Raw genomic sequence first — 25,765 nt, 5'->3', positions numbered from 1 at the left:
CCTCGCGGGAGGCCGGGGATGATGTGGGGACAATGTGGGGACAACGCGGGGACGCCGTCCTCGTGGAGGCCAGCGCGGCGAGGAGGGTGCCACGCGGGAGCCGAGCTGGGTGCCCGCATCCCCGGCGTTGCCACAGCAACACAGCCAGAATCTGCAGCGCCTGCACTTCCCTCCCAGGGCGGCTCCAGAGCCGCGCTCGATGCGAGCGGGGTCCCCGCGTCCTGCGCGTGGCGGCGATGCCGGGGTCACGAAGCCCCTCGCACCGGGGGCCCCTCGGCCGCGCTGGCTGGGGGTCGGACGGGGTGGTGGCGTGTCGAGCTGTATTAACGTAATTGCTCGTCATCGCCTGGTTTTCATGGGCTGCAGCCTGGAGCTGGTTTCTCCTGGTCCGTGGTGGGGTGGAGAGGAGCCCAAGCCCCGCTGGAGGTGTGGGGGCACGGTGGGAGCTGCCTCTCGAAGGGGACAAAGGACGGGGCAGGGGCTGCTCCACAGCCTTGGGCCGGTCCCGCACGGCTCAGCCGGGGCTCCCCCGCTCCACCCAGAGCCCAAATCCTCCACACCCCACCTTGGCAGCACCGCTGAGCCCTGGTCGTGCCCCGCAGACACCCCCTCCCCAGCCCTTCTGGAGCTGTGCCCCCCAAGGATGCGGCCCAGCCGGGGCACATTCACATTTTTATTCCTTTTCAAACCACAGCAGGTTCAGCCATTGCCTGGCAGATGCATTCACAGCTTGGAGACCCCCCCCCCGAGGGCTGCCTCCCCAGCAGCTCCCGGCCCCCCCAGGACCCCATGCACAGGGAATTCCCCCGGGGGGCTCCTGCCAGCCCAGGTGGGTGCCCTGATGCTGGCAGGACCCGGGCTGGCCGGGCAGGCTGCGCCCCGTGCCCCCCCCGGTTGTCGTCCCCCCACCCCCAGCACTTCCCTACCCAATGTACACACTCTACTTTAGCCAGCACAGTATTTACACGCTCCTAACACCCAGAGCTCGGGCCCTGGACAAACACCCCCCTCCCGGCACCGTCCCCCATCTCCCTGCCCCCAGAACAATCCAGCCAACGCGCGGCCCCCGCATGAGCCAGGAGCCCCATGGCACCCCCCCCCCCAAAGCCCTTTAATGCTGTTTGCTCCCCTCCCACCCCACAGACTTACAATGCCAGAGTCAGAATAAATTACCCCCCCACCACCCCAAAATATCAGCACCTGTGTTAGAGAGAGAAGTGAAGTCCAAAGTGCTTGGAGACGCCCAGCCCCTGTGGGCGGGCGGGGGCGCGGAGCCCCCTCTGCACTCCCCGGGGTCCCGCGCACCCCTCGGCTGCCCCGGGGGGGTGAAGGTGTCTGGCCCCACCATTTTGTCACCCCGATGCTAACGACAGCCCCGTCCTGCCACCTCCCCAACAGGAGGGGGCCCAGCAATTACGGACCCCCCCCGTCACCCCCCAGGCAGGGCAGAGGGCAGGCGGCGGGGGCTCAGTCCTTAAACCTCCGGCTGGCCTGCATTTTCCTGTAGTAGTTGTCGGCCTCGCTGTCCGTGTGCCCGTCCTTCTCGGCCGGCTTCCTCCGCAGCGTGGACTCGCGGCTGGCCGTGCCCAGCAGCCCCTCGGGGGGGCCGTCCCCCCGCTCCCCGCCGCCCCCCGCCACCACGTTGATGGTGGCCAGGCTGCCGTAGCGCGGCTCATCCTGCTCGATGTCGCTGACGGAGGAGCCGGGGGACACCCCGGCGCTCTTGGCCGGGCGGAAGCCCCGGAAATCCTTGCCCATCTCGCCCAGCTCGTAGGCGTCCGGCCCCTCGGGCCCCTTCTGGGCCGACTTCCACTCCCAGGGCCCGTTGCCGGCGGAGAGGTGGACGACGGGGTGGTGGGGCGCGTGGGCGTCGATGGTGATGATGCTGGAGCTGTCGCGCTCCGAGGGCGAGCGGTACTGCGAGGAGTCGGAGCTGGTGGAGGATGAGGACGTCTCCGAGTGCTTGGGGGTGACGGACACCATGCTCTGCTGCTTGGACATGGCGATGACCTGCATGAGGCGCGGGGGGTTGGCCACCCGCTGCGCCCCCCCTTTCTCCGCCACCATCACCCACTTGGCCCGCACGGCCGCCCCGCCGCCGGCCGCCCCACCGGCACCCGCCTGGCTCTCCTCGGGGATGTGCACCAGCTGCGAGGCGCCCGGCCGGGGCTGGATGAGGACGCGGGGCCCCATGGCCGCCCGCTCGGCCGGGCGCGCCTGCACCGTGGGGTAGAGGGACGGGGGCACGTCCTCGTCGGCGTCCCCGGCGCCCCGGCCCAGCGCGCCCGCCTCCTCCGCCAGCGTCATGCTGCGGCCCTCCAGAGACTTCTGCTTCCACTCGGTGATGAGTTGCTTGGAGCGGGAGGCGTCCACGGGGACGTGGATGGTCATGTGGCGCCGCGCGGGGTCATCCATGGAGGGGGTGTTGACGCGGGGCAGGGTGTTGCTGAAGGTCACCATGTTCTCCTTGCCCATGGGGCTGCGGGGGGCCAGCAGGTCCACGTCCACGCTGGCGCGCTTCAGGCTGCCCAGGGAGTTCTTCTCCCGCGGCACCGGCCGCGCCGCCTCCTCCAGCCGCGTCTGCGGGTTCAGCTCATCGGTGCTCACCGACTTGTTCTGGTGGTACACGGAGTCGTGGCCCCGCTGCGTCAGCGCCCGCAGCGCGTCCTTGGCCGGCGCCGGGGCCGGGGCCCTCTCCGTGGGGGCGCGGAAGTTGCCCACGGCGTGGTACGCCTGCGGCGGGGAGAGCACGGGGTCAGCGGGGCCGGGGCGCGCGGCACGCAGCCCCCGCGCCCGGCAGCACCCACCAGGTAGGCGGCGATGCCCGAGCCGATCAGGAAGCCCACGTAGACGTCGGCGGGGTGGCTGCGGTACTGCGTGATCTGCGTCAGGCCGCAGATGCCGGCGGCGATGGCGAAGGCGAAGACCAGGATGGGCTTGAGGAGCTTGGTGCTGTCCGAGATGATGGAGTTGAAATACATCTGGGGGGGGAAGAGGCTGTCAGTCATGACACCAGCACCCGCTGCCTTTCCCCCCAGCCATGCAGGGCTCTGCAGGGCACAAGCAGCCTTGCAGCGCGTGGCACCATGCGGTCCCCGGACTCACCGAGACGTAGACGGCCGCGAACGCCGACAGCGTCGCGTGCTGGGACGGGAACGTCTTCCTGCAGCGGGGACAAAGCGGAGCTGCTGGGTGCGGGGGGGGACACGGGGAGGCTGTCCCCTCCCCGGCACGTACCTGGCAGACAGGATGGCGTGCTTGTCTGTGCCCGAGCAGATGTCCTGGGTGATGTAGGGGTTGGCGTCGCAGGGGGTGCCCAGCAGCGTGTAGTTGGGCTTGCAGACGGTCAGGAAGAAGGGCGCGTGGTAGCCGGTGGCCAGCTGGATCACGTCCGTCACCAGGGCGGTGGCACAGAGCCCGAACACATGGACACCTGCGGGAGGCAGAGCAGGGGGGATTGGTGGTGTCACCCCCACCCTGCACAGGATGGGCCCCATGCGCCCCTTCCCAGCCTGCACGGGGCATCCAGGGATCCCCTACCAGCCCTGGGGGCACCCCAAAACGACCAGGAAGGGTCCGGTGAGGGGGTCTGGGTAGTGGGTAGAGCTGTGCATTGCTGGGCCTGGCTGCCCCCACGTCCCCCCCAGCCCCAGGACACCCCCGAGGAGGGCATGGCTGCCCCGGCTGTGGCACAACGTACCCACAAACCTTACGGTCCTGCGCAGGAAGGAGTTGAAGTTGCAGCCGCCGGCGTTGATGCTGCCCTCGGCCCCGGCGCGTCCCTTCAGCCTGGACTGCAGGCAGTACACGATGCCCTCCCCGACCATGATCTGGGGGGGAACCGGCAGCTCAGCGGGGCCCCAAAACCCGGCCCAGGCAGGATCCAGACCCCCCCCGACCCCCTCCCATCAGCGGGATGGGCCCGGGACGCACCGAGGCGGCAGGGGCGGCGAAGGCCAGGCTGAGCAGCATGAGCAGCGGGATGAGCTCCTCGTTGGTCTCCACGTAGGGCATGGAGAGCGCGCGGTCGTAGCACTGGAAGCCCACCTTGGCCGGCTTGAAGAGGTCGGTCAGCTCCAGGAAGTACAGCGTCACGATGGAGGAAGCCACGATGGGCAGCTGGGGGGGCCGGGGGGGGTCGGTGGGGGCTCCTCGCCCACCCCAGCCTCCAGAGCCCCCCGCTGGGTACCCGGGGGTCCCCAGGGGGCACCGGCCGGGCGCGGGGCCGTGCACCGAGCAGCCCCGAGGATGCGCAGCCCCAACCCGGGTGGGACGGGGGTGGTGAGGCCGCAGCCCCCCCACGGCAGCCCCCCGCCCACCCCACACCTACCTCCACAAAGTAGAAGCAGGGGAGGAGCGTCATGCTGTCCTTGGGCGCCTTGGCCTTGTCCTTCGGGGAGATCATGGTGCTGGGGCGGGCGGGGGTCCCTGCCGTGGGGCAGCCGGCGTCACCCCGGCGCTCGGCCCCACGGGGGGGGCCCCCACTGCACGGGGGTCGCGCTGCCCCCCCCCCCCACCTCCTCCCAGCCTCCCGGGGGGGCTGTGACAACAGGTGGGGCGGAGGCTCGGCTGTCGCGACAGACCCCTCTGCCGCGATATGCGCCGCTGCGCTGGGCGTGGGGAGGGGGCGTGCCGCCCGCAGAGCCCGGCCGGGGAGGGGGGGGGACGGGGGCGCCCTCCCCGGCCCCCCGAAACTTCTGACAAGTCCTGGGTGCAAAAAGGGGGGGGGGCACGAGGGGGGTGGAGCAATGGGGGGCTGTAAGGGAGGGGGCAATAATGGGGGGGGGAGATCGAGGAGGGGGATAACGGGGGGGTGATAACGGGGGGGTGATAACGGGGGGCAGTACCGGGGGGGGCAGTACCGGGGGGGCAGTACCGGGGCCGAGCGCGCCGCAGCCGCGGGCGGGGGCTCGGGGGGGGCCGTGTCGGGGCGGGGGCCCGTCCCTTTGTGCCTCCGCCGCCGCCCGCGCCCCCCACTCACCTCCGCTGCAGCCGCCCCTGGGGGGGCGAATCCGGGCCGGGGGGGGCCGGGGGGGGCCGGGCGGGGCGGGGGCGTCCGCGGGGCTCCCGCTGCAGCGGGGATGCTCTGCGAGCGCGGCGAGCGGCTGCTTCCTCCCCTCCTCCTCCTCCTCCTCCTCCTCCTCCGCCGCCTCCTCCCCGCCGCCCCCCGCCGCCCCCCGCCCCGCCCCGCCGCTCCCGGCCCCTCTCGGGGCTTTGGGCGGCCGCGGGAGCCCGGGGGGGGCCGGGGAAGGGGAGCGGGGGGGGGTCGGGTGCGAGACAAAGGGACCGGGGGGGGGGGGCGGCACCGAGCGGGGGCGGCTCCCCCGTGCTGCTGTGCGCCCCCCCCCCGCTGCTGTGTCCCCCCGTAGGGCCGCTGTGTGCCCCCCCCAGTGCTGCTCTGCCCCCCCCCAGGGCTCTGCTCCTGGCACTGGGGGGCCAGGGCCATGCCAAGCCCCCATCTCCAGCCCCTTCCCCCCCCCCACAGCCCCTTGCCCCCTGGTGCAGCCCCCAGCTGCTGGGCCTCGTGTGGCCGCGCCGCCCCCCCCTCACCCCCGAGCTCGGCTCGGCCGCTGGTCGAAGCCTCAAATCCCCCCAAATTCAGGGCTGGGGAACTGGGGTGCAGCTCCCCTTGCCCCCCCGTGGGCTTCCCAGCCCCTCTGGAGGAGGAACGAGCCCCCCCCGTGCCCCCCACCCGCAGTGGATCCCGGCCCCGTGCCCCTCTCACACCCCGGGGTGCAGCCCTGGAGCCCGCTCAGGCCCCGGGGGCCACCGCAGCGCTGCCCCCGTCCCATTTTCGGCCCTAAGTGGGCAGAAATCTCCCGGCGTATTTAACGTTTAAATCCCGAGCGGCTGAAAGCTGCGGCTAAGCCGCTCTCCCTGTGGCTCCACGGGCCCAAAGCGCAGAAATCCCCCCCCCCCGAGCAAACCCGGAGCCCCCCCACCTCACCAGGCCCCCGGCACCCTCCTCCTGCGGGGGTCCGAGCCCCATGGCCACGAGCTCCCCAAAACCCAGGGGCTGAAGGCGAGGCCAAAGCTGCCCCACGCAGGGACCCGCTCACCCCGCATGCCCCTGTCCTGCACCCCATCTGTAGGGCCGGGGGGGTGGCAGCAGCTGTCCCCCCCCCGTGCCGGTGCCTGTCCTGCTGAGCCCCGCGTGGCCGCAGTGACCCCGGGAGCATTTGGGCGGCTTTGGTGCAGCCGCAGCCCGGGACGTTTGCACGGCAGCCCGAAATCAAACCCAGCGATTTTTGAGCTGTAAAAACAGCAGGCACATAAAAAAATAAATAAAAATAAAAATTGTGTGTGAGAAGCAGCTACGTGGGCTGCAGCCGAGGCTTCCTTCCTAGCCGCTGATGGAAATCCCAGATCCCGGCCCCGCTGCGCTGGTGGCGCGCAGCCAGCCCGGGGCAGCCCGCGGGCACCGCGTTGGGCACGGGCCCCTCTGCAGCCAGCCCCGAGCCCCCCGTCCTGCCCCTGTCCCCATCCTGCACCCCAGGGGCTGAGGTTTTGCCGAGGTCCTGGTGTTGCCTGGGCAGGAGCTGGGGGTCTGCAGGTGGTGGGGGCTCAGGGGATGAAAAACAGCCCCGGGGGTGGGGTTGGGTCCTGCCTCTTGCCTGCGGACCCCAAGCCAGCTGCTGGTGACCCCAATCCCACTGTCCTGGGGGTATTTGGGGCCACGGAGCAGGCTGGAGCTCTGTTTGGCTGCGTGGCCCCTGAGCACCCCCCGGGACAGCAACCGGTGACCCCCGTGCTGGGGGCCAACGATGCAAAAATCCCCTCCCGCCCGTGCCAGATCCAACAGCTGGGGAAGGCTGCTTCCTCCCAGCTTTGTTTGTGCTGAGAACTCTTGACCTGTTTTATAACCTGAATGTTTAGACACACTCGATATTTTCCTCACGCTGCGGAAACCCCCTCCTTTTTCCCTTCCTTCCCCCCCTCTCCGTGGCCCCAAACTGGACATAAAAGCGAGTCCCAACCCTGCTGAGCCCCACGGCCGGGTCGGAGGCTCCCCACTGCAGCCATGGGGCCGTGTCCTGCTCCCATCCTCATCCTCGCTCTGTTCCTGCAGCTGGGGGCCGTGGTGAATGGTGAGTGCCCCCCCTGCACCCCAATACTGGGATGGGGATGGACTGGGGCATCCCTGGGAGGGGGCCAGGGACAAACTGGGGCATCCCCGGGGCGGTTCTGGGCTCTCCCAATGGTTTTGTGTCAGCAGTCCCGGGTGGGGGGACAGGGATGGGGGCACTGTGAGGGCTGGGGATGCCCGTGGGGAAACTGAGGCAGCCGGGAGGTGGGAACGGGGGCACCGAGAGCAGGGAGAATGCCAGAAAAAACCAGCAGCTGTCCCAAACCACACGGGGAGCAGGTCCCCAGCACATGGTGGGGGGGACACGGCGGGGGGCCCTGCAGTGCTGTGACCCCAACTCATTCTGCTTCTCTCCCGCCCGCCGCAGCGCAGCCCCGGGGACGGATCCTGGGGGGCTACGAGGCCAGGCCCCACCTGCGGCCCTACATGGCCTCGCTGCAGCTGGACGGGCAGCACGTCTGCGGGGGCTTCCTCATCGCGGAGCAGTGGGTGCTGAGCGCCGCGCACTGCACCGAGGGGACGTGAGTGCCGGGGGGGGCAGTGCCAGGGTGCCCACGGTGGCGGCTGGGCAGGGGCTGCGGGACCCCAGGGGCTGCCAGCTCCCTGGGGGGGGTCTCTCTGTGAGCCCGCGGCCCCCCCGTGCCGTGCCCTGCCACAGTGGTGCTGAGCCCCCCACCCTGCACCCCCTGCAGGAACGGGAAGCTCTTCCAGGTCCTGCTGGGAGCCCACTCGCTGAGCGAGCCGGAGCCCCACAAGCGCCTGTACCGGGTGCGCGCGCAGATCGCCCACCCTGGCAGCAACATCCACAACAACAGGGACGACCTCCTGCTCCTCCAGGTGCGTCGGGTGCCCCCTCCCCACCGCCCTCAGCACCCCAACCACGCTCACCCCACGGGGTCACTGCTGGTGCCGGGAGGAATCCCTCGAGGCTGGGCTGACTGCAGCGCTCGGCCCCCTCTGTCCCCCTCCTGGCCTGTGGGACCATCCCCGCTCCCCCTGCCATGGATTTTTGGGCTGTTTCCCAGTGATTCCATCACCCCTGCAGCCGTGGCTCCGACCTCTGGCCGCGTGCTGGGGGCTGCGGGCGGGGAGGCAGCACCGGGAGCTCGGGGAGGCCGGCACGGTGCCGGGGCCGTGTCCCGCTGAGCTGGGTCCCTTCCTTTGCTTGGTGGCAGCTGGAGGAGAAAGCGGAGCTGAACGCGCACGTGAAGGTGCTGCCGTTCCAGCGGGAGGACAGGGACGTTGAGGCCGACACGATGTGCGAGGTCGCGGGCTGGGGCACCATCACCCACAGCGGCCGGCGGCCGGACAAGCTCCAGCAGGTGGAGCGGCCGGTGATCAGCCGCGAGCTCTGCAACCACCGCACCCGCCACGACCAAACCATCACCGAGAAGATGATGTGCACCGACTCCCGCAAGAAGGACACCTGCAAGGTACCGGCCTCCTCAGCCTCCTGTCCCGGACCCAGGGCCGTGGGCTGGGGCTGCCGACCCCTGTGGGGGCCTGGGTGGGAACAGCTCTGTCTGGGGGGGAGGATGTGGGGCAGGAAGGGGCTGTGGGGCAAGACGGGGCCTTGGGGCAGGACGGGGCTGCAGCCCCAGGGAGGGAGTGAGGTGGGGAGTGGGGGGAGCAGCAGCAGTGCCCCCCCCGGCACTGAGCCCCTGTCCTGCAGGGAGACTCCGGGGGCCCCCTGGTCTGCAACGGCGTGGCCGAAGGGGTGGTGACGGCCGGCTCCCGGGTCTGCGGCAACTACAAGAAGCCCGCCATCTACACCCGCATCGCCCCGTACGCCGCCTGGCTCGACGGTGTCATGGCCTCGGCGGCTGGGGACGAGGCCGGGGACGAGGCCGCTCGCTGAGCCGGGCTCACGGAGGGACCCGGCTCCACGCCACGGCTTGCTGCTGCCGGCCCGGCCCACGCTGCTGCGCCGCTGGGCGCTGGGCTCCCCGAGCACCCCCGCACCGCCGGGCCGGGAGGGGGCACAAAATGGGGCAGGGGGTCCCCAGCCTCCTGCTCGTGAGGCTCAGGGGCTGGCCGGGGGCTGAGCGATGCCCGGGGAGGGTGGGGGTCCCCAGGCCGCAGGCTTTGCTGAACGCGCCCGTACCGCCGACCGCGACCCTCTGCAATAAAGCAATCACTGCTCCTGCCGCAGAGCTGCTGGGGCCGAGCGGGGCTGGGGGGAGGAACAGTGTGAGAGCACCGTGTGGGGGGCACGGGCAGCTGCACACACAGCTGGGGGGTGGGTGCTGAGCCCCCGGGGCACCCCCACCCTCCCCATCGCTGCTCCGTGCCATCTCCGTCCTCACCTCCTTGGTCACACGTGGGTGAATCCCGCCCCCCCCTGCAGTGTGCTGAGCCCCCCCCCCTGCTCTCCTGCCACTGCTCACCCCCGTTGGGCTCCCCTGGAGGGGCGCACGGACCCCCTGAGCCCCAGCACCTCTCCCGGCCCCGCTCCCATCACCAAACTCCGTGGTCGAGTGCCCTGAGCCCAGTGCCCTGGGTGGGAGAGTGGGGGCCGCATCCTGCGGCACGGCGAGGTCCGGAGCTGGGACCAGCCACGGGTTCCTTGTGTGAGCATCCAGTAAGGCCCAGGAGCTGCTTGCAGTGCTGCTGGCACGCTCAGGACCCCGGTCCTTGGCCCCAGACCCAGCTGCGGGGCCCCAGGGCTGGCACAGAGCCCCGACATACAGTGCTGGGACCAGCAGAGCCCAGCTGGGACCAGCAGCGTCCCGCTGGCAGCGGGATCACGGCGGGGCTGGGAGCAGAGCAGAGCTGCTCGCCCTGCCCTAACGCAGCCGTCGGGGGAAGGAGAGCATCCTGCCCGGCCCGAGGCAGAGGAGCCCAGCCATCGCTCCCTCCGCGTGCCACCGCACGTTAAATAACCCCAAACCTGCTCTGAGAAGCAGGAAACGAGCGAGGGCCCAGGCTGATTAGTTTTACTTACAGGGGAAAGGAGCCTTAAGAAGGAGTTGGAGCTTCCTAATTAGCCTTTTGATTTTCCTTAATTACCAGAAGAATAGCAAGGCAGAGCGTCTCCACACAGCAACGCATTAAATGGAGCTGAGAGCCAAGCTCTTTGCCATCAGCTCCATTTTTCACTAATAAATGAAAACCCATTCCCAGAGGGATATAAATATATTAAAAAAATGGCTCGTTCTTTCCCTCAAGTGGTCTCCGAGGACAGCCCGAAGTTTTCTGGCTGGGTGGGAATTTGGCCAAGCCACAGATCAGCTCCAAGCCTCCTCGCTGTGCTTTGTCCAAGCAGTCAGATTTTTGCCTGGTTCAGTGAAGTTGCTGAGCACCCCCAGCGTGGTTTGATGTCAGCAGGACAGGGCAGGTCCCCTCTGATGTAACATCAGCACTGTGAGTTTGGCATTTCTACCAACTGGCAGCACCCAACAAAAGGGTGGTTGAGCACAATCCACCGAGGCAGAAGTGTGACATGAGTCACGTCTGACCTTGAGCACAGGACGGAGCTGTTCTAGGAAAGCTCTTCCTCAAACATGCTGGAAGCGTCCAGCTTTGCCCAAAGCTGCAGACTTACAACAATCTTAATTACCTAGTGTTTTCTCCCCTTGTGTCCATAATAACCTCACAGAAGGCCAAAAACATTAATTTCCCATCCAATTCTGCAAGTGGTTGCAGCTCCTTGCCTAATAGGGATGCAATGAACGGCTTTCCTGCTTCTCCTCTGTTCATACATAAACAGCCCTGGACGCAGGCCGCACGAAAAGTCACATGAAAGTGCTGAAGTTTTGAAAACAAACCAAACAGCCCGTACAAAATTTGGGGAACCTTTATTTACAAAAGAGCTGCTGGCTCTCAGTGAGAGCCAATGGGACGGGTTTGCTCCAGGCAGCGATGCTCACATCCCTTCCTCCAGAGGGGGAAGAAACGGCTCCTTTAATTACAACAGGATGCACAGTGAAGCTTCCCTTCAAGGAGCAAGTTCACTCAAAGGATGGAGAAGTGCAAGGAAACAGGAATGGAGGAGCCCGTGCCCCATTCCCCAAGGTGCCAGGTGTTTGTTTCCCTTTCACTGGGGATTGTTTACCCCCAGCTACCACCCACCACCACTGTGCGAGGGCTGAACCCAGAGCTCGGACGTTCCTTGTGCTAGCGCAGAGCCCCAGGAAGGCAGCAGGTTTCTCTCCTCCAGCTGACGCTGCCTTTGGGACTCCCTTCTAGCCAGTCTCCGTAAAAAAACTCCTTTTCTTCCTCCCCTCTATTTTTTAAGGACAAAAAGGGGTGAAGCACAAAAATCAACGCAAGAAAAACCTAGCAGCACTGCCGGACAGCCCCTTGGCACTGCCTGGCAGGCAGCACCAGGACAGAGCTTTCTGAGAGCTCAGAAGAGCTGCTGCTCCTTGGTCCCAAACACTGTCAGGGGAGGAAGCTCTGCGCTTGTCCACGCGGCACCCCTTGTTCTCTCCGTGTCCCACAGAACGCGCTCTCAGGAATAGCTGAGAGGCATCCTCCTCCACAGCCCCCCACACAAGCAGTTCTTGATCCAGCGCTGCTCCCACTGCTTCACCGCCGTGACTTTGTTGGGCGATTTCAGCATGGTAACACAGCCACACCTGGAAGGAAGCAGAGAGGGGCGACTCAGCACAGCAGCCACAGGGGCCCAGGAAACAAGCCAGCAGTGCTGGAGCTTCTGTGCAGATCACAGGGGGATCAAGGAATCTGAGGAGGAAACGAGCTTTTGTCATTTGCAGGTGATGTTTGTGAGCACTGAAAACCAGCTGAAACCATGTGAGCAATTATCTTAAATGAAGAGAGGTTATCTGGGAACAGAAGGCTGTCTTCAAGACAACAGCCCCCAGCTGCTATTTATACATGAAACAGCAGACATTCATCTTATAAAAATGATCTGCTACAGAGACTTTCTATTAAAACCAATAATTAGAGCTAATTCAATCACATGATCAGATGGATGTTTGCTCCCTGCACCATTATTTCAAAATCCAGGCTCTTTTGTGAGAGTGGATGAAGGGGACAGCACAAAAGGACTTTAAATACAAACCTAGCTTGAAAAACTTTCCTCAAATGGTACCATAGACACCATGAGTATTGCCTCTCACCACCTCCTCTCCAAGAACAGAGGTGGTATCAGACCTGCAGGCTGAGCTTGGGATCTCTCATCACTAATACAGATTCAGATCTCTGTTTACTCACGTAATCTGACTGCTCTCCTATTTTTCTTCCTGTGAAAGCAGTATTGTATTTATTCCATGCTGCCATATCCAGCCCTCAGATGAAAAGCAGTTCAATCATGGGCAGTGAAGAATGTAGTTAGTTCTCAAAGAGCTGGGGTTACTTTGCAGGGCAAAGCAATAAGATTTTTAATTTAACAGCCACGCTGCAATGATAGCAGCAGCTATCTTGAGCCAGTCACACTGCTCTTCAATAACCATTTTAAGGATCTTGGCCTTCCAGATTAGGGATATCTTAAACGTAACCACAAGTGCTTTCTTTCAATGCAAGCTGTAGTGCTGTAAATGAAAAGCCTTATTTTAGATGCAGCATTTCCTCCTGCAGGCGTAATTCACATGAAATGTTACTGGGATACCAGTTGGGATGGTAAACAGAGACTACAGGAGCTTTTGAATGACAAAAAGAACAGCTTGAGTTTCTGCCAAGACCTCCTCTGCATCTAAGGGATTATGTTTGCATCGCTTACCTGGTACATGACTTGCATTCTTCTGTGGGGTATGCTCCTAAATGGAGCCTTCTCAGATGATCAATTTTGGGCTGTCCAGGTGCCCTAGATAGGAAAAAGAATGGCAACTTTTCTAGAATATTGTCTCAAAAAGCTGTTTCCAAGACAGTGAGCTGCATATCGAAGTGCCACTGGATTCAAGGGCATGCTTGCACAGATCTCATCGTGAACTAGCATTTCACCCCCTCCTTTTGCCACCTCTTTTCATACTTTAAATTACTAGTCAGCTGCAAGTTGAGAAAGGAATTCAAGCACAGAGGACGTACTCTCTTGGCTCACGTCATAACAGATGCCCCAGATCCACTGACCTCTCAGAGATGGAAAGAGAGAGATTTGTTTCAGATCTCTGTACCTTACAAAGGCATCAAACTGGGAAGAGACAGTGTGACCAACGAGCCCAGGAGCTTTTCCAAACTGCAGCCGGACAAGCTGTTTGTTCTGCAGCTTGCTGATAATGCCATCGTTGATAGGCAACCAGTCAATATTGGGAATGAGCAACTGGCTGGGCAGGAGGCAGCATTCATCTATCAGGGTATCATCTGGCTCTGTTATGTGATTTTCCTCACGACCTGCATGGAAAATAAGGCAGAGAGTGAAAGAGAACCAGCGTGATCTTTAAATTTCTCATTTACAGATCGAGAGAACTGCGTGCAGCTTCCTCCACCATCCGCCAACACAGCGCAGAAAACAATAAACTTGGCAGCTGTACTCGCCCTTTCTAAACACTACAGACCCACTCAGAAGTCACTCCCCACAATTAATTCTATCACGCACAATCCACATTAAGGAAGAGTCTTTTGTTCGGGGAAACCGGCAAACACTTACAGCACAGCCAGAGTTTCGTTAGAAGCCTGAAGAGGAGGGACATGCTGTCCTGGGTGTCGGAGGTTGCTGTGTAGACAGGGAGGCAGCTTGGCTTTAACAGCCCCCAGATACGGATCACCACCATCAGCTCCCTGAACATGCCCAAGGACGCTCCGTCGCGCAGAAAGCTGTGGCCCGGCCGCACGGGAGAGCCCTGCGGAAGGGAAAAACAGCTGAGACTGGGACTCGGGCACAGACTGACAGAAACACTGTTCCCTTCCCAGACAACCCCCTTTTTTCAACAGCAGACACCCACGGAACTCGTGGCCAGAGGACGCTGCAGAGGTTCCTAAGACTGCCTGTTCTCAGGCCCGCAGGCTCTCACCTGGTTAGGCAGGCTGGCCAGCAGGTAGAGCACGAAGTCTCCCACCCACTGAATGAGCTGCTGCAGGGACTGCAACGTGGTCATCTCCAGGACAAACTCCTCTGTCTTCAGGTTGATCATCACCTTGTCAATGTCTGAAACGGAAGCAGGACATCTGGCTCAGGAAGAAGATGGATCCAAGCTTCACCTCCTGTCCGTGTGGTGTGGGAAGAGGTCACACCCTCCCCTTCCTCAGACACGGGAAGCCACCGTGAGCCTGTGACACTTTACAACGAATCTGAAAGGGGAACGATCCCAAGCAGAACACTCAGAAGGCAACGCCTGACGTTATGAGCATCACCACCTACCTATATCTGTGATCTTGGAGCAGATCTCTGTGAGTCGGTCCCCGGGACTCTTGTCCGGGGTGTTGAGGAAGTGCGGGCGCAGCAGCGACTTCAGGGTGCAGCTGATGGCAATCAGGAACAGCTTGGCATGGTAGTCACACACACGGGCTATCGTGCTGGAGGAGAGCTTGCAAAGAGACGCCTTCATGGCAACAATGCGCGTGGAGAGGACCTGAGTGACAGGGAGACACCAGGAAAAAGTCAAAGTGAAGGTAGAATTAGGATAAGCTCATTATTCCCTTCTCTATTTCTGCTCCATGAATGACAGGAGTAGTGAACATTGTTCTGTGCACGTACAAACAGTGCTACTGTTCCAGACCCGCTGACAGAAGCTGTCAAAAAGTGGCTCCACCAGCTCACCAGAGCTTTCCAACAGGTTGAGACCCATTCATGGCAGTGACAACGAACGCTGCACAAACAGGTCCTTCACAACCCAAGTGCTGCTCAGGCAGAACATCCAAAGACAGCACAGCCAGGCTGTTACAGCCCTCTAAGCTCCACCAGTTACTGCTCCTGCCTCCCAGGCACCCAGACCCCTCCCTGTGCCCACCCTCTGTGCCACAGGGAGCTCCCAGCCCCGCTGACCTGCTGCAGGGCCGCGCTCTGCCGCATGTACTCTTCGTGCAGCTTCTCCACCAGGTTCTGGACCATATTGGGCTGGACGTGGAGCAGGATGTCCCACCAGTCGTAGCCAGTCACCATGCAGTACTCCAACAGGAACAGCAAGTGACGCAGGGACGTGTTCATGTCCAGCACGTGGCCCATGGAAGGGGAGATACGAAGCATGCTCAGCTGAACGGAGGAGGCAAAGGAAAGCCTGCGTCAGGAACTGGGTCGAAAACATTCCACAAAACCCACCGGGTGACAGCGGGTGACCTGCAGCTCACTCCTGACCCAAAGACACCGCAATGGGATTCGCCCCGCCCTGTTTAACATGGCTCACACAGCTGGAGGTAACATTCCCAGAGTCTTTCTCAATGATCCATCACCAATCAGAGAGATAAAGAACAAAAGCGCACACCCCACAGCTAAAAAATCCAGTACCTTCCCGTGGCTATCAATGCCAGCCAAGGCCAGAGATGTCCAGGAGAGCTGCATGGCTTTGAAGTGCACTAAGGGACCAGCAGTTCGCTGCCTTTTGATAGACTGCTCATCCACGGGGCGCTGGGAGGAAGAGCCATAGAAGACAGCCATCATCTGCAGGGAGAGGCGATGAACGATGTGGACGCTGCCGTCGTGAAAAGCCAAAGCCAGACCTGCGGAGAGAAGACAGCCACAGGTGAGGAAGAAACTTCCCCCTGTGTAACCTCGCCCACAGAAGGAGCCACCGAAAGCTCCTGCGGCAACACCACAGCACCCAAAGAGCAACACAGACTCCTTACCCAGTCCAGGGAAGAATTTGGTGTCATTCGCTACCTTCAGGTCCGTGTTGGTTAGGGAGATGGGCAACTTCGGCAGCGCCACAGCCGAAACCCGATCCAAGTCGTTGGTGGCAGACAGAATTCGCCACTTCAGTATCATGGGCTGCTTGTCTCCAACTGTGGGAAACAAAGGAGACATCTCTCACTACCACCTCTGGCTTTGGGGGCAGAAAAAGCCACCCGTCCCAGCTCTCTGCCCGCACCGGGCTGTCCAGCCGTTCTACCACCCCAGCCTATTCCCCGTTTTTGGGCTGAGCTCAGCAACTGCACAAGTTACGACTTGTTTTGCTCCACCTGTCCTGGTGGAAGGCTCTGCTGGCAGCAAGTAATAAATCTGTATGTACAACGATCCTTTGCATTGCACTGGAGCAAAACGTGTATGTTTGATTTTGTTATACTTGAAATCAGGTGGAAGGGAGATGCAGACCGGGCAGCTCGACTGAGCCACTTGCTTGCTGCATGTTTTTTTCCTTGAGAAGACTCAGCTTGCTCTGTTCTCAGCAGGAAGAGTGGTTGCGCAGCAAAACAGATAATGTTTCACTGAGTGAAAGTAGCAATTGAACCACTTCCTGGAAACCAGCAATTTGTTGCCTAAGATGCAAACGGATGGAACAGAACATGACCAAGAATACCCAAAAAATAAATACGGGACTCCGGATGATCCCATCCACGTGGTAATGGGTCTGGGAACCCGCCTTGCTCTTTCTCTCACACCAGGCTCCTACTTTTAAGAGTGCCATGTGCTGAAACTCACCCACAGGAGAGATTTGCTGGAAGATGTTATTGACAGGCAAGCCCTCTTTCCGGAGAGACCAGCACTCCACGATGCTGCTGTTCTGGTTGGAGGCACAAAGCAACACCTGCGGAACAGAAACCCGTGCTTCTGTACACTCAGAGCTTACCGTAGGGAACACCACCACCCAGGGGCATTTTCTGCCCTCCTCCTGCCCCATTTTGAGGCTCTGTCTCCTAATGAGCTCATCCCCCACCAGTGAAAAGCCGAGCACTGTATCAGCAACGTGTAATGGTGAAGTCCCTAGCTCCGGCTGGAATGAAAGAGGCAGAGCTCTGCAAGGAGCTACCACAGCCCGGGCCTCTCCAAACCACAAACGGTCCCATCTCCAATCTGTGACCTGCTGACGCCGTCCCCGTGCATTGGGCTAAAGGGAAAGGGCAGGAGCTGAACCAACTTTGAAGCCGGAGCAGACGCGGCGTTCTCCAGCACGGCACTCGATCCTCTCCACGGGGAAGAGGAGAGGAGCTCAGGCTCCCCGGGTCACTTAACTTTCCACAATCTCATTATCGATACCCTGGCAAATAGAGTTAAGCTACTAAATTAAGTCATACGGATCCAGAGCTCCGAGTTCTGGAGGGGGACTGCTTTGAAGCCGAGACCTGCAGATGAAAGACTTCGTGCCCCAGAACCTCCCGAACAGCTCAGAACTCCCGCACCAAGCAGCGGCAGGGGCGTAAAGCAAACAAAGCAGCAAATAATCAGGCTAATGAAGGACGGGGCTTTGCAGAGAGCTTTTCCAGGAACTGGAGGGCTCAGCCATTACACCCCGCACCTTTTAAGTGCAGGCTGCTCAGCTGAGGCTCCAGAAACAGCAACGAGAAACACAAAGGGCATGGCAGGACACAATCGCTGCTCTAGAGCCACGTGGGGAAGGCCAGGCTGGGACAAGCAGCTCTCTCCTTTGTTATCCGAGGAGCTCCCGCTTGTTTCAACAGCAACGGCTCACCTGCTCCGACATGTCCCGAGCCAGGAATTTCAGGTGTGTGATCGCTGGGTACTTGTCCTTGCGGGCAGGGTCCGTGGTGCAGCGCATGAAGAGGGACGGCAGGATCTCGGTGTCGATCTTGCACTTCTCGTTCACCACGCTGACGCAGACTTTGTAGAACTGCACGGGGGAGGTGCTGCTGCCGTCCGACGTGGCCACCACGATGTTCCCCCCGCCGGTGAAGGCGACGTCCGCCAGGGCGACGCGGCAGCGCAGCCGGCACAGGCTCTCTGTGGACGTCAGCACCTGCCCGTTGGGCTTGAGCAGGGAGACGGTGACCAGCCCGCTGATGGTGACGGCGATCCAGCCCTCCATCGGCTTCCCTCCGAACAGCGTCAGCGACGGCGAGAACTTCACCCGGGAAAACTTCTCGCCGAAGTTGGATGCCCCGGACTGTGAACGGAGAGCAGGGACATGGAGACATTCGTGTCTGCAGAGCCCCTCCAGCTCCCCGAGCCCCTGACCAGAGGCAGGTCACTGAGTTCATGCACCCGACGCTGCTGCGAGACCCCGGGGAAGGGCCTTGCTCTGGCCCTGAGCGGGTTCAGCTTTACAGGCAGCAGCAGGAAGACACCGAGCCCTCAGCAGAGCTCCTGGAGCAGCTCAGATGCAGAGCTGCTACCACACCCGGAGGAGCGGTGCCCCCTCTCCCTTTCCACAGCCTGCCACCAACCCCCTGCACGACCCCGGCCCCTTTCTGTGCCTCGGTTCTCCCGTGCTAAAGGGGAGAGGGATTTCTCTCACTGCTGCGGGAGTTAATGTTTAAAACGTGAAGAGGTAACTCGTACTTGGCAGGCTTTCTGTCTCCTGAGCCATGTTTCTAAACCAGCCCCGTACCTACGTCCACTTTGGCTCCTGTTACTGAATCCCTGGATCAAACCCCACGACCTCGAACATGTCTGTTCTGAAGCTCTGCTGGTAGGCAACGAAATGCTTTTGTCTGCATTTCACAGCCTGAGAAATTGGGGCAGAGTGAGAAAGGCAGGCTAACAGCACCAACAGCACCGAGGCATCCCATGCTGGAACTCAGCAGGACCTGGGACACTGATCTTTGTTTCTGACTTGACAAACTCCCCAACCTGACCCGCCCAAGGCCACGGAAGAAGCCCACGGCAGCGCAGAAACACGCAGAGCAAAACCCTGCCACAGCCGTGACTCTGCTAATGACTGCTAATTACACGAGTCCTAATGACCGCAGCCAGCCCTGCTGAGCGGCGCGGGGCCGGGACACACCTTTTCCACGTGCAGAGCCAGCTTCACGCCGTTGTGCAGCCAGGACAGGGCCACGACGGGGTCTCCCTCCACCATGCTGCCCACGGTGTTCTCCCAGCTGTTGGCCAGGTGGTCGGTCATGCTCCAGCACTTGATGTGGCCGTCGGCGTCTGCGGAGAGCAGCCTGGAGCCTGCGCACAAGAAACGAATCGTGAAACAAAGCCGTGGTGCGGGCAGGCAGAGCCCCTCAGCGCGTGGCTGCGAGGCGACGATGGGCTCCCCGCAGCAAGGGACGGGGATGGGGCGCGGGGCCCGGGCTCACCCGACTGGTCCCACTCCAGGCAGGTGATGACTTCGGCGTGCCCGGAGTTGACGGAGTAGACGTCCCAGGGGTGCTCGGTGTCGATGATGTGCACCATGTGGGTGAGGTCTGCGCGGGGGGAGGAACGGGACGGCAGCCCCTGTCACCAGCTGCCCTGCGGGCACCCCGACCCCACACAGCCTCCGTGGAGGCGGGAACCGCGACAGGGGCTAAGCACGACATGGGTTAATCACGACATATCGCGTTGCCCACGACATGTTCTAACTCTGATGTGCTTATTTTACCCATGACATGCCGCGTTGCCCTCGACATATTGCATTAGCCATGACGTATCACTTTGCCCTCAACATATCGCGTTGCCCACGACGTGTTTTAACTCTGATGTGTTATTTTACCCACGACATGTCACATTAGCCACGACATATCGCGATGCACACATGCTTTAACTATGCCGTGTTTATTTTACCCACGCCATGTCGCGATACCCCCGCCATACAGCTTTACCCGTGAGGTGTTTTCCCCTCACCAGGCGATAACCGCGCGCTGTTCCCCCCCCCCCGCACCCTTCTCCTCCTCGTTGCGGAGGTCGGTGGTGAAGGCGATGAGGTTGCGGCAGGACCAGGCGCACACCAGCGGGATGGACGGGCAGTGGTTGCTCTTGGGCCGCCGCTCCCACTCGCACACGTAGGCCAGGTCCATGGCGGGGCCTGCCGGGGCTCTGAGGCCTACCGGGGGGACCGGGGCCTACCGGGAGGACCGGGGCCTACCACGGGGCCCCGCGCCGCCGCCGCCCCGAGGCCCCTGCCTGCCCGCAGCGCGCCTGACACCGCCGCTCAGGCAGCGCCGCGGACAGCCCGGGCCGGAGGTCCTCGCTGGGAGGGAGGCAGCGGGGAGGGGTCATTTGCATAAAGATTTACCCAGAAGGCATCGGGGGCGGCGGGAGGGGTGCAAAGGGTGGAATTTGGGGAGATTGGTGTGAAAACAGAGGAAATCGGAGCGTGTTGTTGGGGAGGGAAGCTGCGGAGCAGGAATGGGACTAGTAACGAATAAAAAACTCCGCCACCCTATCCTTAACATTTTTCTGTGGTGACACTTTAAATAGTGCCGCGGAGCACCCAGGTTCCGTGCTCGCTTCGGCAGCACATATACTAAAATTGGAACGATACAGAGAAGATTAGCATGGCCCCTGCGCAAGGATGACACGCAAATTCGTGAAGCGTTCCATATTTTTGGGGCCGCGGGGGGCTCCGGCCTGGCTGCTGCCACTGCTTTTGTTGTTCCCCTGCACTCGTTGTCCCCTATTGTCCCCGGGGCCCATTGTTTGCACGGCTCATTGTCCCCTGGGCTCGCTGCTGCCGTGGGTTCCTTGTCCCCTGGGCTGGTTGTCCCCCTGGCCCCTTGTCCCCTGGGCTCACTGTCCCTGGGTTCATTATTGCCACAGGCTCCTTGTCCCCAGCTCATTATTGCCATGGGCTCATTGTCCCCCTGGCCCATTGTCCCCTGGGCCCATTGTTGCCATGGGCTCCTCATCCCCTGGGCTCGTTGTCCCCCTGGACCCTTGTCCCCTGGGCTCACTGTCCCTGGGTCCATTATTGCCACAGGCTCCTTGTCCCCTGGGCTCAGTGTTGCCATGGGCTCCTTGTCCCCTGGGCTCCTTGTCCCCTGAGCCCACCGTTCCCATTGTGTCCCCCCCTCAGACCAACCCACACCCAAGGCCTGGTGACGCCTCGGTTGCCCCGCGCAGCCCCTCCGGGGGTCCCGTCCCCCACCCAAGCTCCGCAGACAGCCGTACAGACATAAAACCACGCTGTATTACGATTAAAAACAGCCCCGCTGCCCCACACAGGCCGTGGTGCCAGCTGCAGCGCTGCCGGGCTCCACACAGGGTGGCCGGGCCCCAACGGCACCACCAGCACCGGCGGCATCAGCGGGGCCGGCCCGGCCACCCCAGTAATAAATACAGGCACGGACACGGCCCGGGAGCGAGGAGCAGGGCCGGGGGCAGGCGAGCGGAGGTTTCGGTGCCGGGCAGGGGGCAGGCCGGCCCCCGCCATCAGCTCATCTGGCCCAGGTAGTCTGAGAGCAGGAGCTGTGGGGGCAGGAAGACGCGGTGCTTGTTGCTCACTTTCATCTGGCGCTTGCCTTCGATGTCCGAACCTGGGGGCGAGCAGAGCGCTCAGCGTCACCCCGCACCCCCCAGCCTGTCCCCATCCCCTCCTCGCCACCCACTGGTGCCCACAGCCCCCCCCGCTGTCCCCAGCCCCCTCCCGGTGTCCCTGTGGCACCCTGGGCTCCGCTTCGCATCGTTAGAGCTCTCGCTGCTCCTCAGCGCTAACGAAGCGCTCGGCGGCGAAGGCTCCTCCGCAGAGACAGAGCCCAGAGCCTCCCCCCGGGGTGTGCGCAGGGCTGAGCCCAGAGCAGCCCCCTGCCTCCAGCCATCCCCACCCAGACCGAGGGGAACAGGCACGCGAGGTGTCCCGGGGCAGAGCTCCGGGTGCTGTCCCGGCAGGCTCCGTGCAGCAGCCACCCATGGGCGGACACAGCCCGGCTCCCGCGGTTATCTGCGAGCCGCAGCGGGAGGTGGGACGGGGGAGGAAGGGAGGAAGAGGACGAGCTGGAGAGGGGAGATAGCGACGAAGGGGAAAAACAAAAACAAAAATAAAAACAAATGCGAGGCTCTTACTGGCAGACACGAGGTCCATGTACTGGCAGAGCGCGTGGAGCAGGAGTCGCTCGAAGCTGGGGGAGATGGGGACGGGGTTAGAGCTGACGTGGTGCACACCGGCACTGTCCTGCCCCAGGCTTGCCCAGGGAGCCCAGCAGGGGAAGGGGCACAAAGAGCCACAGGTCCCAGCGTGGGGCTGCCCCAGGTCTGGGCTCATCCCCCCGTCGGGTGCCCCCAGCCACATCCCAGGGGCAGCAATGCCTGCAGCGTGCGATACCTGTTGTCCATCAGCGCCGTGTAGACGGAGTGTGGGGTGACCGAGAAGAAGGCCAGCAGCTCCTCCTCCAGGCCCTCCAGCGTCCCCTGCGAGGAAGGCAAAGGCACCGCTGAGAGGGCGAGCGCGAGGAGCCAGGCGAGGGGGCATGGCGTGGCACACCCCAGCCGCTCGTCCCCATGTGGCTCCGTGCCCCGCAGCCACCGGGGCTGTGATTTTGAGGAGCTGCAGCCCAGCCAGGGGCCCGGCAGAGCCACGAGCACTTTGAGATCCCAACCATCCCCTGCCACGTCCACGCAGCCGGAGGCAGGAGGCAGCGAGCCACAAAGCAGGGAGGAATCCGGCCCTGCCAGCTCCACGCTTCCTATGCCAAGTGCTGGCACCGTCCCTTGTGCGCGGAGCGGCGAGGGCCAGGACAGCCTCGTGCCTCGCATCTCCTTCCCTGCTGGCACTCAGGGATCAGCTCCACGCAGCTCTCCAGAGCACCGTGACCCCAGAGACAAGCAGCAGGAACGAGTCTCATTTGAGGGCAAGTTGAGCAGGAGCCAACAGGCAGGAGGAGCTGAGGCCGCTTTTAGAGACAGGGCTCTAATTAGAGCAAGAAAAACAAACAGCAGGGAAACAGCACCGCTGAGCAAGGAGCAGGGAGCCAGGCGCCCCAGGGCCCGGCTGCGCGTGGCAGCTCGCTCCCAAGCCAGCCGGCGCGAGGCCACGGGGCCGTGCTGCAGGTTTGCCTGCCCGGAGCACTCTGTGGTTTGACCCCTTTCAAAATGCATTGCAGTTTTTCCAAGCATCTTCACGTGGATGGGGCTGAAAACCCCCCCAAGGCTCCTTTGCTGTCCTTGGGGACAAGCACACCTGGTTTCCTCTAGCCCTCACTGAACAGAGACCAAAAACCAGCAGGTAAAAATGCCCTGCAGCTCCCAGAAAAGCTCAGCCGAGCCGGGGAAAGCCCCCTCCCTGCACAGGGAGCTGAACACGACGCCAGCTTCCAGCCAGCCCTTGCTGCAGGGGTCCCATGAGAGCAGGAGCTCATTGCCCGGACCTCATCTGGATTGCCGGGCTCAGCGCCGGTCTGTGGGCTCGGGGACAGCACCAGGACGCGTCCCCGGGCCCTGCCCCAGCCCCCCGGCCCCCGGCTCACCATGGGGATCCTGCCCCGCTTCAGGGTGGAGCGCAGGCGGCGGCTGATGCGCTGGAAGCACTCCTTGGGCGTGTAGGCAGGGTGCTCTGCGGCCGCGGAGGGAAGACAGAAGGGGCTCGGATGGGGTCCGCGGCCCCGCGGAGGTGCCTGACACCCCCCAGGACCCAGCCGGCCACCACAGCCACTGCCAGCCCCCCATGAGCTCCCCCCGGTCCACCACGGGGTCTGCAGGGCTGGACCCCTCCCTGCAGCACCCGAGGGGTGAGCGCAGCCCTGTGACCGCTGCAGGGAGCAGGATGTGGCCCTCGGGGAAGAGCTCCCTTCCCAAAGCGCATGCAAGGGAGGGAAGGGAGAGGCTTTCCCCCCCCCCAGCACCTTTCCACTTCTCTTTGTTCTTCACAGGCAGCTTCCTCTCCTGCTTCTGCCGGGCCTCCTCCTCCAGGTAGAGCAGGACTCGCTCTTGCTCCTCTCCCGACCGGTTCATGAAGTCGTTCCAGATCTGGCAACACAAGGGCCCGGCCCCACCGCAGGCGTCGCGGGGAGCACCGGCTGCCTCGTGCCCACCCGGCACCCCCAGGAGCCAACCCCACTGCCCACCACGACCGCTTGGGGAGGATCTGCAGGGGCAGCGCTCAGAGCCAACACCAAGCTGCGTTTCTACAGCGAGCCCAAGCGCTGCCAACACCGTCCATCCGCGCAGTCCAGCCTCACACCCAGCTCTACATCAGAGCAGCTGCTTCTGGCTCGGCCATGAGCAGCACAGCACCCGGAGCACCCTGCAGCCTGCACCCCGAGCACCCAGCGGGGACAGGAGCCAAGTTTTGGGGACTCGGTCACGAAGCAGCACCACGACAGTGGCCGGGCTGTGTGAAGCAACCGCACGAAGCGCCGCGGCTGCCCCAGGATCAACCTCTGCGGGTGCAGCCTGCCTGGGGCTGCTCCCAGCACAGCTCCGGGCACCGTGGGGACAGGCGGCCGCCTCCTACCTCCACGTAGGTCTCGTTGTTGCAGGCCTCGGCGAAGATGCTGGGGGTGGCGGCGTGGGCGAGCTCTGCCTCCTCGCTGCCGCACTCGTCTCGCTCCAGCAGCGTCATCAGGTACCGGGCTGGAGGAAGGCAAAAGCGGCGTCCCCGCCGAGCCTGCGGCCCCCGCCCCCCCCTCCCACCGCCCCCAGCCCCTTACTGTTCTCCAGCCGCTGCAGGCTCTTGCGGCCCTTGGCCTTGGGGATGAGGTCGGAGTTGCGGACGGCCTTGTTGATGTAGTACTGCTTGCGCTTGGAAGGGGAGAAGCGCTTGGAGGGGGAGCTCTCCAGCGGGGGCAGGCAGTCCTCGATCCTCCTGCGGGGGATGCGATGGAAGGGACTGAGCGCCCCGAGACCCCCGAGACCCCCGGGGCACGAGGACGGGCGGGTGGCGGGGCCGGGCAGCATCCCGCAGGGTTCCAGGGTTAAAAGGCCACGGGCACTGCCGGGCCCCGAGCACCGCGGGTCCGGCTCCGTCCTCGCCCCCCGGCAGCACAAACCAAGCCCCCAGCACCGGGAGCGTTCCTGCGCCGAACCAGCCCCCCCCGAGGGGCTCCCCCCGGGCCGCAGGGTGGTGTCGGGGTTTCGGTGGCGGCGATCCCGGGCCGGGAGGTGCCTGAAGGTCACGGCCCGGCCGGTCTCGGGCTGAGGTTCACCGCGGGGCTCGGTGAGGGGCTCCCGCCGGGGCTCTCGGCCCAGCCGCCGGTGCCGTCGGGGTCACCGCGCTCAGCCCGGTGCAGAAGCGTCGCCGCCCGGTGCCGTTCGCCGGGGTCCCCCCGGTCCCGGTGCGTTTTGGCCAAAGTGTGTGGGGGGGAGGAGACCGGGAAGCGGGGGGCAGGCACCGGGACCCCCCCCCCCAGCACCGGGACAGGGACAGGGACCGGGTCCCCAACCGGGCACCGGGACCCCGGCACCGGCACGGGGCAGGCACCGGGACCCCCCCCCCACCGGTACCGGCACCGGGACCCTCCCGGGGGTGCTGGGACCGAGCCAGGGAGCGCGACCCGCCCGGCACCGGGACCCCCCCCCCGGTACCGGGACCCCCGGCCCCCCCCCGCCCCCTACTCACGGCAGCAGCACCATGGCGCGCCCGGCCTTAAAGGGGCCGCGGCACCGGCACCGGCCCCCCCGAGTGCCCGCAGGAAGTGGCGTCACGGGGGCGGGGCCGCGCGACGGAGCCCCGGGGGGTGCTCGGCGGGGTGTGCGTGTGGGGGGGGGGGGGCTTAAAAAAAATCAATTAAAAAAAAATTAAAAATCGTTAAAAAAAAAACGCGGGGAGGGGCCTCGGCGGTCGGGGCCGCGGCCCCTTTAAGGCCCCGCCCCTCTCTTAAAGGAGCCGCGCCCCGCCGCGCCCCGCCCCGCCACCAGGCGGCGCTCCCCCCCAGCCCCGCGGCCCGGCGCCGCTTCATTTGCATGCGGCGGCGGCGTTCGGCCAATGGCGGCGCGGGGCGGGGCGCGGCGGGGGCGACGAACCAATAGCGAGGCGGGGCGGGGCGGCGAGGGGGCGCGGCGGCGGCGGCGGACCAATGGCGAGGCGGGGC

General features: G+C 63.7%; 4 protein-coding genes across 5 annotated transcripts; 1 reads left to right on the top strand and 3 right to left on the bottom strand.

Annotated features, from left to right (window-relative positions):
• Positions 1-1,194: 1,194 nt before the first annotated feature.
• Positions 1,195-5,026, bottom strand: PLPPR3 (phospholipid phosphatase related 3). The gene is made up of 8 exons (XM_084499031.1): positions 4,982-5,026; positions 4,331-4,428; positions 3,934-4,119; positions 3,701-3,830; positions 3,238-3,433; positions 3,106-3,163; positions 2,808-2,981; positions 1,195-2,733 (listed from the first exon to the last, which is right to left on the bottom strand). The coding sequence occupies exons 2-8, from the start codon at positions 4,403-4,405 to the stop codon at positions 1,468-1,470; spliced, it is 2,085 nt and encodes a 694-aa protein (XP_084355157.1). The 5' UTR covers positions 4,406-4,428; positions 4,982-5,026; the 3' UTR covers positions 1,195-1,467.
• A 1,904-nt stretch (positions 5,027-6,930) lies between these two features.
• LOC311424145 (complement factor D-like) lies at positions 6,931-9,234 on the top strand. Its single transcript, XM_084499058.1, has 5 exons — positions 6,931-7,088; positions 7,455-7,608; positions 7,780-7,924; positions 8,263-8,520; positions 8,760-9,234. Exons 1-5 carry the CDS (start codon positions 7,022-7,024, stop codon positions 8,943-8,945), a joined length of 810 nt encoding a protein of 269 aa, XP_084355184.1. The 5' UTR covers positions 6,931-7,021; the 3' UTR covers positions 8,946-9,234.
• A 1,631-nt stretch (positions 9,235-10,865) lies between these two features.
• MED16 (mediator complex subunit 16) lies at positions 10,866-19,917 on the bottom strand. The gene is made up of 14 exons (XM_084499023.1): positions 19,684-19,917; positions 19,121-19,228; positions 18,820-18,989; positions 17,548-17,979; positions 16,560-16,665; positions 15,767-15,922; positions 15,429-15,640; positions 14,970-15,176; positions 14,346-14,556; positions 13,999-14,132; positions 13,635-13,827; positions 13,162-13,378; positions 12,771-12,854; positions 10,866-11,667 (listed from the first exon to the last, which is right to left on the bottom strand). The coding sequence occupies exons 1-14, from the start codon at positions 19,817-19,819 to the stop codon at positions 11,541-11,543; spliced, it is 2,493 nt and encodes an 830-aa protein (XP_084355149.1). The 5' UTR covers positions 19,820-19,917; the 3' UTR covers positions 10,866-11,540.
• A 992-nt stretch (positions 19,918-20,909) lies between these two features.
• On the bottom strand, positions 20,910-25,434 carry R3HDM4 (R3H domain containing 4). 2 transcript variants are annotated; one of them, XM_084499057.1, is made up of 8 exons: positions 25,294-25,434; positions 24,386-24,540; positions 24,190-24,308; positions 23,579-23,702; positions 23,204-23,289; positions 22,063-22,148; positions 21,804-21,859; positions 20,910-21,277 (listed from the first exon to the last, which is right to left on the bottom strand). In XM_084499057.1, the coding sequence occupies exons 1-8, from the start codon at positions 25,305-25,307 to the stop codon at positions 21,174-21,176; spliced, it is 744 nt and encodes a 247-aa protein (XP_084355183.1). In that variant the 5' UTR covers positions 25,308-25,434; the 3' UTR covers positions 20,910-21,173. The 2 variants fall into 2 exon arrangements, with proteins under 2 accessions (XP_084355183.1, XP_084355182.1); XM_084499056.1 differs by lacking the exon at positions 25,294-25,434 and having other exon boundaries at positions 24,386-25,207.
• Between the last annotated feature and the right edge of the window lie 331 nt (positions 25,435-25,765).

Source organism: Aythya ferina (assembly GCF_964211825.1).
Source record: "Aythya ferina genome assembly, chromosome: 26".
NCBI classification, from domain to species: domain Eukaryota; kingdom Metazoa; phylum Chordata; class Aves; order Anseriformes; family Anatidae; genus Aythya; species Aythya ferina.
This window is presented reverse-complemented; position numbering and strand designations above follow the sequence as displayed.

Bases quoted from the DNA above. Each gene is read 5' to 3' on its own strand.
- R3HDM4 (XM_084499056.1), bottom strand. From the start codon at position 24,632: ATGCTGCCCGGCCCCGCCACCCGCCCGTCCTCGTGCCCCGGGGGTCTC. The intron at 23,703-24,189 runs GTAGGAGGCGGC...TTGTGTTGCCAG, and splicing joins ACAACGAGACCTACGTGGAG to ATCTGGAACGACTTCATGAA. The intron at 21,278-21,803 runs GTAAGAGCCTCG...GCTCGCCCCCAG, and splicing joins CATGGACCTCGTGTCTGCCA to GTTCGGACATCGAAGGCAAG.
- MED16 (XM_084499023.1), bottom strand. From the start codon at position 19,819: ATGGACCTGGCCTACGTGTGCGAGTGGGAGCGGCGGCCCAAGAGCAAC. The intron at 19,229-19,683 runs GTGCGGGGGGGG...CCCCCCGCGCAG, and splicing joins CCGCAACGAGGAGGAGAAGG to ACCTCACCCACATGGTGCAC. The intron at 14,557-14,969 runs GTCAGCGGGGCT...CCTGTCACTCAG, and splicing joins AGAGCGCGGCCCTGCAGCAG to GTCCTCTCCACGCGCATTGT.
- PLPPR3 (XM_084499031.1), bottom strand. From the start codon at position 4,405: ATGATCTCCCCGAAGGACAAGGCCAAGGCGCCCAAGGACAGCATGACG. The intron at 4,120-4,330 runs GTAGGTGTGGGG...CGGCCCCCCCAG, and splicing joins CCTGCTTCTACTTTGTGGAG to CTGCCCATCGTGGCTTCCTC. The intron at 3,434-3,700 runs GTACGTTGTGCC...TGCCTCCCGCAG, and splicing joins CAGGACCGTAAGGTTTGTGG to GTGTCCATGTGTTCGGGCTC.
- LOC311424145 (XM_084499058.1), top strand. From the start codon at position 7,022: ATGGGGCCGTGTCCTGCTCCCATCCTCATCCTCGCTCTGTTCCTGCAG. The intron at 7,609-7,779 runs GTGAGTGCCGGG...CACCCCCTGCAG, and splicing joins GCGCACTGCACCGAGGGGAC to GAACGGGAAGCTCTTCCAGG. The intron at 8,521-8,759 runs GTACCGGCCTCC...CCTGTCCTGCAG, and splicing joins GCAAGAAGGACACCTGCAAG to GGAGACTCCGGGGGCCCCCT.